This window comes from Rhineura floridana, chromosome 2 (genome assembly GCF_030035675.1).
Source record: "Rhineura floridana isolate rRhiFlo1 chromosome 2, rRhiFlo1.hap2, whole genome shotgun sequence".
NCBI classification, from domain to species: Eukaryota; Metazoa; Chordata; class Lepidosauria; order Squamata; family Rhineuridae; genus Rhineura; species Rhineura floridana.
Genome location: NC_084481.1, coordinates 165,756,595 through 165,771,354, shown reverse-complemented (window position 1 = coordinate 165,771,354; position 14,760 = coordinate 165,756,595). Strand labels below are relative to the sequence as shown.

General features: G+C 41.2%; 1 protein-coding gene across 2 annotated transcripts in view; it reads right to left on the bottom strand.

Moving 5' to 3' along the window:
• UBR1 (ubiquitin protein ligase E3 component n-recognin 1) overlaps positions 1 to 14,760 on the bottom strand; it is a 122,270-nt gene that overhangs the window by 51,035 nt on the left and 56,475 nt on the right. For both annotated transcript variants that reach the window (XM_061611261.1, XM_061611260.1), the window contains exons 16-22: positions 13,791 to 13,852; positions 7,305 to 7,415; positions 5,313 to 5,378; positions 5,113 to 5,214; positions 4,390 to 4,453; positions 2,272 to 2,396; positions 1,412 to 1,464 (exon numbers count right to left, since the gene is read on the bottom strand). In XM_061611261.1, the coding sequence (XP_061467245.1) occupies positions 1,412 to 1,464; positions 2,272 to 2,396; positions 4,390 to 4,453; positions 5,113 to 5,214; positions 5,313 to 5,378; positions 7,305 to 7,415; positions 13,791 to 13,852 (583 nt within the window). The remainder of the gene's footprint in view (positions 1 to 1,411; positions 1,465 to 2,271; positions 2,397 to 4,389; positions 4,454 to 5,112; positions 5,215 to 5,312; positions 5,379 to 7,304; positions 7,416 to 13,790; positions 13,853 to 14,760) is intronic.

Below are 14,760 nucleotides of genomic sequence, written 5' to 3'. Positions count from 1 at the left end.
GCAACTGCTATTCGGAGCCAGGCTGCCTCTGATCCTGGGGATAGCATACAGCTATCATGACTAGTAGCCATGGATAGCTTTATGCTCCATAAATGTGTCCAATTTGTTTTTAACATTTTCCAAGCCATTTGCCATCATCACATTCTGTGGTAGAACATTTCATAGTTTATGTATGTACTGTGTAAAGTGGTATTTCCTTTTGCTGCCTTGAATCATCAATCAGTTTCATGGGAAAATCCTGGATTCTAGATTCATGAGAAAGAAAGAAAAAACCCTCTCTATCCACTTTCTCTACACCATGCTTAATTTTAGACACCTTCTTATTTGTCTTTTTCCTAAACTAAAAAAGCTCCAGATGTTACAATCTATCCTCTCAGGGGAGATGCTCCACCTCCATAACAATTTTGTTTTGTCTTTTCCTGCACCTTTCCAGCTCTACAATATTCTTTTTGAAGTGCAGGGACCAGAATTGTACACAATATTCCAAATGTGTCCACACCATAGATTAGTGTAAAGGCATTATAATGTTGGAGGTTTTGGAAATAGGGGAGTGCTGCAAATTACCAGCTTCGCAAAGACTTCAACAACTTCACAACTACATAAGTACTGAAACATTGTTTCTAGTACGTGACAGAATAGCTATTCATGGGCAAGTCAGTCATTATATTAGTCAACATGTTACTTCCACCTTGGTTCATCTACACTAGCTTCTAATCCCAATGCAAAGTGCTGTGCATTTTTTTTACTTACAATGCTGTACAGTCAGAGGCCTGCATATTTTTTTCCAAATACTAATCATCTTTGAGTAAAATAAAATTCTCAAGATCCAAGAATGAATGCTAAAGTATCACAAGTTATATTCAGTCTTTGGGATATTTTTGAAGCAATGATGTACATCAAACTGTGTTCCTAGGCAATCCAGGGATTCTTCACAAGCTTATCGGGTTCCTCAGTATGAAAATTAACCACAATGGACAATTTTCCTTGAAAGACAGCTTGCATACCACTATCCTTGCAATTCACAGTCACAGGACATGTTAGGCATTTTGAAGGACACATACTTAGTCCAAACAGAAGCACAGTGAAATGCAACCAGGTTTACTTAGAGTATGCCTAGAACATGTCACAGAGGTTCCTTCAGCAGGAACAGAACAGTTCTTCAGCAGATGAGTTGATTTGGAGAATCATTCCCTCTCAAGATAAACAAATATGAAAAGCCATTACCAAAACAGAGCTAATACTTTTGGAGTCCAAGTACATGGATTGACACTATCTCTTCAGCACATCATTTTGAATGCTTTCTATAAAACTTTGAAAGCAAATGCATTTCAAATGTCAGGCTCATTGATGTGTGACAAACATATCATATCACTATGCTTCAATTACTGGTTTAAAAGGAACAAAAGCTTACTTGAATATGGCCACTTTGTGGATAACCTTCTCCAAACCAGTTTCATTGTTTTCCTATTAAAGACATTTGATATGCTTAAGTACTAAGAACAAAATATATCTGGTGAAAAACAGTAAATAAAAGAAAATCAAGCTGCTTACGAATCAGAAGCTAATGCACATCAACAAATATTCAGATAAAACTGTATGTAAGCATTTGTCATTATGCTACAAATACAGCAACAACCCCTCCTGCTGGGAGGAAGGGCGGGATATAAATCAAATAATAAATAAATAAATTTAAAAATCCAAATGACAGCAGAGGCATGGGGAGTTGTGAAACTTAATTTCATATGTGCACTCTGGTAAGTATTAAATACAATCAGAATTTTCAAAATCAAAGTATTATCAAGGCCAGTAAGTCTTAACAAATAGTTAAAATATCATCATGTCCTTTTCTTTATAGCTGATTAATGCTAATGTTGTGAAATCTGATCCAAGATGACATTGGTATGTGGAGCTGCTAGCATACATGCTTTTGGCAATCATGGCAGTACTGAAGAAGTTCTATATTCACAATGTCAGAGAGTGAGTGAGTGAGTGAGTGAGTGTGTGTGTGTGTGTGAGTGAGTGAGTGAGTGAGTGAGTGAGTGAGAGAGAGAGAGAGAGAGAGAGAGAGAGAGAGAGAATGGATTGTACCAGGCAAGAATGTTTAACATTTCTGCTGAAAGGAACACAAAATAAAGAGAAAACATCAGGAGCAGGAGAAATTTTAGCTATGTTTCATCAATAATGTTATGCACACTGCTGAAGAGCAGTGACTGAATAAGCAGTCTATAACCTTTCTAAATAAATAGAAAGCAAAACAAGAAAATTACGCACATCCTTCGGCAAAGATTTCGCAAGAGCACTATGAGCCATGGGTTCAATGCAAAGCAGATGGATAATTTCTCGCATAGTAACATCTTCTTTTGTCACATGACTGACTCCTGGTACATATCTTTCTCCTGTCAGTGAAAAGAAGAAAACAGTAATATCACACATGGACAGTGTGTGTGTGTGGGGGGGGGTTTGTACATCCAAGAGATCATATTGCAATAGTGATGGTTCCTAGACCAACAATTCTCCAAGTGGCATGGAATGCTGCATGAGGAGACATGACCAGTTTTCTGAATAAACAGTGAGTCTTAGAGTAGATGAGAATAACAATCCTACTCCCCCTAACTAGCATAATGTTAGAAACTCCATGCTAGGAGTAGGGAACTTTTTTTAGCTCGAGGGTGATAAGTGGGACCAGAGACAAAAGTGAATGGAGCAACAGATGCAATTCTTACTTTTGTACATTAGGTGATGTTACAGTCACACAAAAGCCAGAGGCCCCTATACTACCAACCTCTCTCCATCAAGGCAAGCAAAAGGCATGATCACAGTTTAAGAACACATTTCAGCCAGGCAAAAGCACCTGGGGGAGAGGGGAGAGAAGCAAGGCCAATGAGAAGCATGACAAAGAGAGAGCTAGACAGATAGGCCTGGAGGCATTTGGCCCATAGGCTGAAGGTTCCCCTGCTCTATGCCCAATCCCAGGGGTGGGTAACAGGATCTGGTTAGTGGGTCAGATAATTTTCTCCCCTACCCCATGCATGCCAAAGTGACTTTTTCCCTATGGAGGCCTTCAGAAGGTCCTTTAAAGCTTTATCTTGATGAGTGCTTTGGAAAGGGCTTCTGGAGATGGGACAATAAGTTGATTGTCGAATCTCTAGAAGCCCCTTTCAAAGTGCACCCTCTCTCTTAGATTTGTAATAAGCTAGCTGCTTTTCCACAGTTTTTTCTCTCTCTCTCATTTTGCTTCAAATAGTTTTAATTTTCCTTCCATTTTCCCTTGATTTTGCTCTAATTTCAGGAGGAAAATTGCCTCCTCAACCATCTTTTGTCTAAGCTAGTTTTGAAACCACAGCACTGGATCAATATATTAAAAAATGTATTACCTAAAGAGGTATTTGGTACAGACTGTGTTTTTTTAGTAAAAAAGAAAAAACAAAAAAACTTGTATCTTGATAAAAGTGCTGTGGGTACCAGCACAAAATGATTGCCATGAGCAGCCAAAAAAGAGGTGCCGGTACTCTGTATTGTACTGGTAAGTATCATCACAAAACAAGCAAAACAAAAAACAAAAAAACCCACTGGGTACAGTGCACCCTGCTTTATCACAAACACATCTATACACATGATTACCTTTTATGTAAAGAAAATACTTTTAATTCACTATATTGGGGTCTGTGGAAAACCAGTGGTCCACCAGCTTCATGCTGGTGGTCCACAGCGTGTCTATGAAGAACAGCAGGAGCAGCACCTTCTTTCATTTTGTATTACAATATAAATAAAAGATTAATAAAAATACAATTAAAAATCATACAGCATCTAGCGCATTACAATTAATACAACAGGCAGAAAATCATTAAGTGGTCCACCAAGACCCTCAGCAGTTTTCAAGTGGTCCATGGGGGAAAAAAGTTTGGGAACCACTGCACTATATACACGCATCCTCTTCTGCCGCTGCCAACATCAGCCACTTCCAGAAGTCCTTGTTCCCTCACAGTATTCAGAAGTACGGCTGAAAGCAGTGTAATGCTGCCACTATCATCAACAGCCAGTGGAAACCAACTTTTCATCATGGCATGTATAGGCTATCCAATAAGGTGACTATGCAAACAGCTAGGTTGTTCTTTCGAGAAACACAACCACACACCCTGAATAGGCAATGGTAATTCCATGTATGGCTGCAGACGGTGGTGGAGGAAGAGAAACAGAGCCATGTAAAAAAATTGAACAATGTTCAAAGTTGTTTCATAATTAACCCAAATAAGATGTATAATAGATATGCCACCTAACACATTTGTGTTAAGCAAGGTGGCTTCAGATATTCAATTTTCCACTACTGGAGCACCTATGATATATTCTGAAGGGGAAAAAAGCATCTTTTCTAAAAACCATTTTTCTTACCCACAATGTAGATAAGAACTTGAAGCATTTCTTCTATTAATGTGTTGCATTGCTTATTCAAATCCTGTAATATTTAAAGCAAGCACAAACAAATGAAGTTTTTGGAAAATATAATTATGTGAAAAATGCAACTCTAAAGTTTACTGAAGTGTTTCAAAGTACAATACACAGATTTATAAATAGAAACGTCACTGGAAAAATCGAGGGTAAGAACAAGTTGGTGCCCTTCCATTCACAGAAGGGCTTTTGATGCAGCACATGCCAATTTCTGCTCCCCACTACAGCCTTGAGTGCCATGCAAAAAATCAACTCCGGAGTGCTGGAGAACCCTCCAGAGTAGGGTGGAAGGTGGCAGGGCAAATTGTCAAAAATCACTCCTGTTAGTAGAGACATCAACTGGATCTAAAGCCCATCAATGAATGCAGGGATGCAAACTAGATTCCACCCAAAGTATCCCCCCGGTGTCAGGACATTAGGCCTGCAAGCTGGATGGAAATAACCTCTGCCAATAAATCAATACCCTCTTAGTCATTCCACAGGGTTACTATTTTTAAGTTGCATACAGTTTATGGTCTATGAAGTCTGTGTGACTTAAGAAAGACTCTCCAGTGGAGATGTGTGTTTTTAGCCAAATATTGTACCTTCATTGAAGCAGATATAATCAGGGAATTTCCACATGCTTATGTTTTTAATGGTGAAAATTAGCAGGATACATCTGTTTACCTGGTCTTTGGTTGGCACAATTTTCTTAAAAGAATCAAGCAGTTCATATCGTTGGAGTACCAGCAAGAGAAAACTGTTTGGATCCATAAGAGATGCCCCAATCTATCAGATATACACATATTAAATAGCATTAAAAGATAATAAAAACAACACACAATGCACTGGTACTATGTGACCAAAGAAATTCAAATCATATTCACCTGGAGGAGAATTATATCCTTATCATACATTTCTTCTCGACATTTAACATCCTGATAATAAAACATCTGAAAGAAAATAAAACCGTTTTAAAAGTCCATGGTAAAACTTCACATACAAAGCCAACCTCTTATACTTTATCCATATACGCAGGGGTTCTCAATTCAGCAAAACGCTCTCCACACAACTTGTATCTTTGCTCCAAGAAGTTGATACTGACAATAACACCTGAAATTGGTTATGACAAATCCTCTTGGCTTTGATCCAGAAAAGCAACAGTGGAAGGTGACCAAAAGGTGACTCCTTCCTGTCCCCTCCCAACAGCAGCTCTCACTCACAGAAGATGCCGCTGGGAGATCCCCACTTTTCCCCTCTGTCACAACCCACCATATTCAAGAGGGCCCTACAGCCCTCAGGGGAAGGTTTCTGGGATGCTACCAAAGGAATGAAGGGGTTCAGGCAAGAAGTAATTTTCCTCCGATCCCTTCTACCAGGGCTTCTCTGGATCCAATCTCTTCTGTTTATAATAAATTTATAATCACTTCTTGAAAAACATTTTGAGGAAACATTAACATTTAGTGACAGATCCTGCTTCTACTTGCAACTCACAGAATCATAGAACAGTACAGTTGAAAGGGCCCTATAAGACCATCGAGTCCACCCCCCTGTTCAATGTAGGAATTCAAAGCTTTGGCTAAATTTCAGTGGCTGCAGTTAACCATATGTGGGAATTGAGTTTTAATGTTGGTTAGATTAGTATAATTTCTTTTTTAACCGACTCTTTTAGTATATTTGTAGTTTCCCTGAGCCTTTGCAATGGCCCATTCACATGTTATGCTAAACCATGGTTTACTATACAGTATATGCACAAGTAAGGAGGAGCTGCTGCAAGTCTTGGGCTTTTGCACTCCCACACATCTGGAAGAAGAACTTTGCATGTGATTACATTCATTTTCCACTAATCCTGGCTTATCATACTAACCAGGGACTGTGAATTAAAACAAATTCTGGTTAGCTAAAAACCAAGATATAATCCATGGCTTGTTTAGCAACTAATCCATTTGTTGTACCATGATGCCTAGGTTGTATGTAACACTAAGCTGAGATTCTTTGAAAGTAAACTTGGCAGAAGTCCTTCTCACACCACATGTGTGTGTGAGAGAGAGTGTGTGCGTGCTTGCACACAGGTGTGCATACGGAGTATATGAGCCACAGGCTCATAACCATTTCTTTGATTGCATGAGTACACATTGTCTTAAACTATGGTTGAGCGTTACATGCAAACATGGCCAATGGAAGCATGAAAAATTCATATATTTATTTTAGTTTCTAAACATAATGAAACAATCCTCTATATTTATTTCATGCCTTTCCATTCAATCATGTGCATTTATTTCCTGCTTGTTGCGTAGAGTCCACACACTTTCGCTTAAGGTTGTACATTTGTCACAAAATATTCCCACACTTATATTTATTGCTTGCACCTAAGAACATGAAATCGGAAGCATCTTTCAGTTATAACACTCAGTGATACTATCCATACGTTTCTAACAAAATCAAAGTTTGTTATTTGTATCTGTTTCTTTTATTAGCCACTTCACTTGGACTTTGTACCACAAATTGAGGAACAAATATCTGATCCTTCATTTTTACATAATACCCAGCAATGACCATCTTGTGTATACAAAATTAAAGTTATCTAGAAAATCCTTATTTGGGGCTTATATGAGGTCATTTTAAAGTTTCTATTTTAAACTATCAGATTGTTATGCTGTCTTTCCTCCAAGAAACTCAACGTTGCCTGCTTTTACTCTCATAACAACTCTATGAGAGTTAGTGACTGGCTTATGATCACTGTCACCTTTGTACTTAAGTAAGCTTTGCAAAATTTTTGTCCACTAACTTACTTGCAGTATTTATATTGGTAACTTAGTCTCTGTGGGAAATACAGCACCACACACAAGAATACATTTGTGTTGACATTTGAAGAGTACCTGGCTTATTAGAGATAGTCCATTCCTTCTCCACATTTCTGCGGCAACCTGAGCAACCAACGCTAGACAACGCAAAGGATATTCTATCAACATCTGAATTTGGAATTCTTCCTAAAGACAGGCAAAAAACATTTGATTGTGTTAAAGATAACTGATAGTTTGCATAAAAAAGCTGATCACTACAGATAAATAGCATATAAAATCCTCATTTTACTATTATAAAAGAAAAATACAGTAGCAGGTTAGAGGCAGAATTTGTTTCTTCTGTACCTTACTATAAAAGCTCAACCATTGCACTGTTTGGTTTCAACCAAGGCAAGTCAATATTCAGTCAATGTCCAACCACTACAGACCTTCAGTCTTCAGAAATCATAGAATCGTCGGGTTGGAAGGGGCCTATAAGGCCGTCGAGTCCAACCCGCTGCTCAATGCAGGAATCCAAATTAAAGCATACCTGACAGGTGGCTGTTCAGCTGCCTCTTGAAGGCCTCCAGGGTTGGAGAGCCCACCACCTCCCTAGATAATTGGTTCCATTGCTCTAACAGTTAGAAAGCTTTTCCTGAAATCTGACTTCCTGTAACTTGAGCCCATTATTCCGTGTCCTGCACGCTGGGATTATCTAGAAGATATCTTGGCCCTCCTCTGTGTGACAACCTTTCAAATACTTGGAACAGTGTTATTATATCTCCCCTCTGTCTTCTCTTCTTAAGGCTAAACATGCCCAGTTCTTTCAGTCTCTCCTCATAGGGCTTTATTTCCAGTCCCCTGGTCACCCTCATTGCCCTCCTCTGAACCTGTTCCAGTTTGTCTGCACCCTTCTTAAAGTGTGGTGTACAGAACTAGACACAGTACTCAAGATAAGACCTAGTGCCAAAAAGAGGAGAACCAATACTTCACGCAATTTGGAAACTATACTTCTGTTAATGCAGCCTAAAATAGCATTTACTTTTTGCAGCCACATCAAACGGTTGACTCATATTCAGCTTGTCATCAACAATCCCGCATGTAGTATTGCTGAGCCAAGTATACCCCATCTTGTAACTGTGCATTTGGTTGCTTTTTCCTAGGTGCAGAACTTTGCACTTATCCCTGCTAAATTTTATTCTGTTGTTTTCAGCCCAATGCTCCAGCCTATCATGATCCCATTGAATTTTGTTTCTGTCTTCCACGGTATTAGCTATCCCTCCCAGTTTTGTATGATCTACAAATCTGATAAGCATTCCTTGCACCTCCTCATCCAAGTCATTAATAAAAATGTTGAAGAGCACTGGGCCCAGGACCGAGCCCTGTGGTGCCCCACTCGTTCCATCCCAGCAGTTTGAGAAGAAACCATTGATAAACACTCTTTGAGTACGATTCTGGAGCCAACTGTGGATCCATCTAATAGTTGTTCCATCCAGCCCACATTTAGCCAGCTTGCTAATCAGAATATCATGGGGCACTTTGTCAAAAGCTTTGCTGAAGTCGTGATATATTATGTCCAGAGCATTCCCACAGTGTACAAGGGAGGTTACATGATCAAAAAATGAGACAAGATTAGTCTGCCAAAATTTGTTCTTCATAAATCCATGTTGGCTTCTAGTAATCACTGCATTGTTTTTAAGGTGTTTACAGATTGACCGCTTTATAATCTGCTCCAGAATTTTCCCAGGGATCGATGTCAGGCTCACTGGTCTGTAGTTCCCAAGTTCCTCCTTTTTGCCCTTTTTAAGATAGGGACAACATTAGCCCTCTCCCATTCATCTGGCACTTCACCCATCCTCCATGATTTCACAAAGATAATAGACAGTGGTTCCGAGAGTTCTTCAGCCAGTTCCTAGGATGCAGTTCATCAGGCCCTGGAGATTTGAACTCATGCAAAGTGATTAGGTGTTCCTTGACCATTTGTCTATCAATCTCAAGCTGCAATCCTGCCCCTTCCACTTTTCTCAGGAGGGTCATAGGCCGTCTTTTGGGAGAAGACTGAACCAAAGTAGGAATTGAGCATTTCTGCCTTTTCTTTGTCATCTTTTATCATTTTGCCATCCTCGTTGAGTAGCTGTACCACCATTTCTTTTCTCTCTTTTACTATGGATGTACCTGAAGAAAGCTTTTTTGTTGCTTTTCACGTCTCTTGCTAACATCAGCTCATTCTCAGCTTTAGCCTTTCTGACGCCATCCCTGCAATTCAATGCTACCTGTCTGCCTTCTTTCCACTTCCTGTATGTGTCTTGTACTGTCAACAGGTTTGGAGATACTGCTGGGCTGAAGATATTTGCCCACACCTCCACAAAACCATAAGGGTCTGTATGAGGGATGGGGAACCTGTGGCCCTCCAGATATTGGATCCCAACACCAACCAGTATGGCCAATGATCAGGGATGATCAAAAATATAGTCCAACAACAGGCATATATGACAAAAACACAAGAACATATTTGGGCCTATGTGACAAAGTCAATTGCAAAAAAAAAAAATTATCCCATTTTCCTGGAACACCATTTTAGCCTTAACTGTCCAAATATTTACCAGGGGTTGTGTTCAACTAAGTCCTACTCAGAACAGACCCGTTGAAATCAGGGTAACCACAATCTTGGTGAACACCCTGGGGACTGAAGCCAGACCAAAGGGCATCCCCCTGTACTGACAGTGCTGATCGTTCACTACAAACCAGAAGTAACAACAGTGAGCTTGGTACACCGGAACATGCAGGTAAGTGTCCTGCCTGAAGTCAAAGGACCCAGTCTCAGACGTGTCTGTGGTTTTTTTCTCATTTTATAGATCCATCAAAAGCCGTGAGCCTCATTTAACCTATCTAAGATTTCTAGGAACTTTTGCCTTGAACTAACACTGACTAGCATGTCTTTGCAGCTCTCAGAAGTTGACTCAGCAACTGGTCCTTCCCGAGTCAACTAAAGTAGGCTTGGCTTTTGCGCATAAATGAAGGCTCCTCCTCAACTCTGTCTGTTGAATTTCCCACCTTTGACACCTCAAAGCATGGGGCGCTGGGGGTTGGACTTCAGCTTCCCCCTCCAACAGGTGGAGGCAGACTGCCTGCTGAAGTGTGGGAAGCTGCGTGGCACGTGGCTGGGGAATGTCAAGTGGACATGGCGACACCGCAGGCGAGGGAGGCGTGTCTAACGGTGGAGTCTCTGACAGTCCAAGTTGCTCTTCTGCAGTGGGGCCTGGATTGGTGAGCTGTCGGTGACAGGGGTCTGGGTGCACTGTGAACTCTCCTCTCTGCTAGTCCCTTCTCCAAGTTCATTGCCCCAGTCCTCATCATCAGTGTTGCCCTTGTCTATGCCTCCCCTCCCAGCCTGGGTCACAACAGCAGGCCTCCTTGGGTTCTATTGATGAGGGGAGATCTTCCTGTCTGAGAATGTCCTTGAAGGACATCAGGGTATCTATCCTGAACCTGTGATACCTTATGAATTGATTAAGGTGTTTTAAATCTAATATCGCCCATGAACTATCTTTCTTGGCTACTGTAAAAAAAGTACCCAAGCAGTGGTACCATGGTGGCACTAGCTCAATTGCCATAATGTCCAGGAGATGGTGAAAAGCCTCCTGAACTCTGGCCCTTTTGACGGGATTTGTTGGATAAGGAGATGGTATGAACCCGTGAGGTGGTGATGCAGTGAATTCCAGGCAGAGGCCCTGTCTTAGCGTCTGTAGCACCCATCGGTTCAAAGTGATGTTGTCTCATTTGTCCAAGAAGAGCTGCAGACAACCACCCACAGGAGGAAGGGTATACTCAGAACTGGTGTTTGTTCCCTCATGTCTGTGAACTAGAGCTGGGCTTCCCCAAGAATTGGTGTTGCTGGCCACGGGAAGTGAAATGCTGCTTGCCCCAAGGTTGAAAGGTCCAAACATCTCTGACTCTGCCTGTCACAAGGGATGAAAGGACTAGTAAGACTGATTGGATGAGTATGGGTGGTAATATTTCCAAAAACTGCACTTGTCCTCCCTCTTTTTTGAGGAAGGCATGACTTTCTTTTTATCCCTGGACTCCACTAAAACCTTCTCCAAGGCTGTATCACCAAATAGCTTGCCTCCTACATAAGACTCTGAAGCAAAATTAGAACATGTTGTGAAGCCCGCATCCCAATGACAAAGCCAGAGTTCGCTAGGCAAATATGTCAACTGTCAAGGCTCTACCCAAAAACTGGATCACATCCATTGAAGTGTTCACCATAACATCACTGCCCACAAAATTTTCAGTAGAGCCTTTTAAACTCAGGGAGGATCCTGCTCAGAACTGTCAAACTGCTCTTCCAACCATAGTGTAGTAGCTTGTGTAAATATTGAAGCTGAGGCTACAGCCCACACCGAGAGAGCACTGGCATAATGAACTCGCTGGAGTCCCAAATCCAACTTCTATTCCATCATATCTTTAAGTTGTGCATCCAAATCTTTAGTATTTAAGGAAGGATTTACCAAACGTTGCCCTGGGGCATCAATGAGCGGGAACTTCAACTGATCCATAAGTGACTGATCCAGAAGGTAATATTTATTTGCAGTGGGCACAGACTTTTTATATTGCAAAGGTGTATCTGCTTTAATGACCTTAGGAAGCAATGATGGAAGTTTGACCCCTCAAGACTTAAGCTTGGGGTCTAGGCACAATGCTGCCACTCTAGAGGAAGAGGAATCTATATCAGGTGCCTCTGAACAATCAGTAGGAGTTGGCTGATGAGCTCTGTCCCTAAGTACCACATGAGGGTCTGGTGAGGCATGCCTATGAATCCTCATAGCCTACTGAGGGTGTGGATTATGGGACTGAAGATTTTGGAGCTGAGTAGGCTGAGGCAGCTGATTCCCTTGAGACTGAGGGCTGAGTATTGAAATTGGAAGAAGTGCTAGGTGCAGTAGCAATCAAAGGCCGCAAGGTAGCAGCTAGGTCCTTTTGGCAGCTCTGCTAGCAAAATATATTTCAGTTGTACTAGTATGTCTGGGGTCAGATGCAGCTGTATAGGAGGGTGCTGAGCCTGCAGACTCTCTGCTCCTGAACCCTCCCCACAGAGAGAAGTGATTAGCCATCTGCTGTTGCCTAGTCAGACTGCACAGTGGCTGAGTCCTCAAATCCTAAAAAGGTCTCAGGAGAAGTCTTAGTGGAGAAAACGCTGCCAGATCCCCCCATATTGATCTACTTCATCCTCCAATGATTTCTCATCTCTTAAAGACCTGCTCAAGGCACCTTCAGAGTCTGCTGTGCAGAATTTCCCACCAAAAAGTTCTCTCCCCCTTCTTCCCTGTGCTCTCCATGTTGTTTGAGCTGACGTCTAGCGAAAATAACATGGGTTTAATATCTGGCTCCCCATAGTCTCTAAGACCCAATGTAGTAAAGGACTGAAGAGCTGGCATGAGGGCTATAGCTGATCTAGCTGGCTACCCTCTTATGAGCAATGAGACCGCCAAGACACCCTCTGGCCTGTTGGACAAGAGATTGGCAGTAGCTGTTTGACTTCCTGCTGCGTCTGCTGAAGTGCTTTGAGAGGCAGGAAGGTGCAGTATTGGCAGCAGTGGCTGGGCCTTCTTAACTGGCGTGGCTGACTTTTCCTTAGATTTCCCCATGTCAGGTTGGGAGGCAGTGCTACAGCACAACTTGTTGGCTTGCAGCTTGCTGGCTGGCTGGTTAAGGGCTAACTCTGTTTGCCAACTATGCAGAGGCAGTAGGGAGGAGATGAAGCGGAGGCAGTGGGGGGAATAAAAAGTACTATGAGGGGAAGTATGGAGGGGTCAAGGTAAAACAATGTTCAGACGAAGTTAAAAGGAAAACTTGATCCAACGTAGAAGACAAAATAGCAGGCATGATAAAATAAGCGATTAGGAGGGGTTTTTTAAGTTAGTACAAAAGCAAACACAACACAAATGCAAATCTGATAGAAAAACACACCAAACACAGAATACCAGCCTGAAGGAAGGGCAGAATCACAGAAGTGAGCACAGAGCATGAAGAATTTGACCACACACAGTGAAGGCAGAATAGAACTGCTTTCCCAAGGCTAAGGGGAAGCTAGAAGAGGCAAGAAAAAACCGTACAGTGATATTTTGCCTTCAATCACAAGGTAGAGCTCAAAACCCACCTGAGATCATCTTACATGCATGGGAGAAACAGACACACCATCAATTTTTTTAGCCCAATATTTCTTTATATTTTGCAACAAAGAACTATTCACAGCAGGGCTTTGCAGTTGGATGAAAGAGCTCCCTACATTAACAGCTTATTAGTATCTTTTATTATCTGTTACATTTACATCCCATCTTCCCTCTAAGGAACTCAAAGAGCTGTATCTGGTTCTTCCCCATCATATTTTATCCTCACAATAACCCTGTGAGGTAAATTAGGCTTAGAGGCAATGACTAGCCCAAGGTCACTTAGTGATGTTCATCACTGGATAGGGATTTGAGCCTGGAATTGTATTGAGACCCGACACTTTAACAGCTGTACTACACTGCTGTCATATTGGCTGAACTTTCAAACACTATTGAGTGTGGAGATACTTACAGATGTAATGAATTCTTGGAGTCTGGAAATTACTCCAGTTTTGCTCAATTGTATGTGCAGACCTAGTAAATACATTAACAATAAAATCTGTATTAATAAAAAGTAAATCGCAAAATGCAGTGGTACAATCCCCACACATTTCAATATTACTTACACAGGACTTTTTGCATTTCTAAATTTGCAAAAGATTTAAAAAAAACCCAATTAGACATGCAAGTTAACAAAACATACAAGGATTTTTGCTTCAGGTAATATGCGCAACCGGAGGATCAAGAGTTTAGAGAACTTCCCTATGAAGAAAAGGTAAAACATTTGGGGCTTTTTAAGATAACCAGGTGTGGAAAAGTATGACATAAGCCTGGTTTGCACTACATGGTAAGCCAAACCATGGCTTATTAGGACACCACAAAGAGAAGCTCATAGCCACTTTGTTCCTCCTAGGGCGTTTTTTTACTGCCACGGCCAACTAAGCAAAGGTTTGGATTAGCATGTTGTCTAAACCCGTGCTCATGGTTAAGTTTTCTCCTCACTAACCATGACCTGTAGCCAAGAACAAACCTTAGTTACAGCTCATGGTCAGTGAAGAGAGAGCTTAACCATGAGCCTGGGTGTAGTGTGGGAGCAAAACAGAGCAGGGAGGAGCAAAGTGGCTGCAAGCTCCTCTCTGGGAGCCCACAGATTTGCATACTCCAGGTAAGTCAGAGTTTGGTTTACTGTATAACACGAACCAGACCATAATAAATTTATACATAGTGTAAATATATATATTCTCGCTCCTATGTTAGAAACTACAATCACTCAATGAAATTGACTGGCAAGAAGATTCAGGGCAAAAAAAGTAATTCCTTCTTTACAAAAAGTGAGGAATTCAAGGCCTCAAAGGGTGGTGTTACTTGCTTAGATGGCTTTTAAAGAAAATTAGAAAAATTCATGTAGGAGAGGTCCAACAGCACCTATTAATAATGATAGT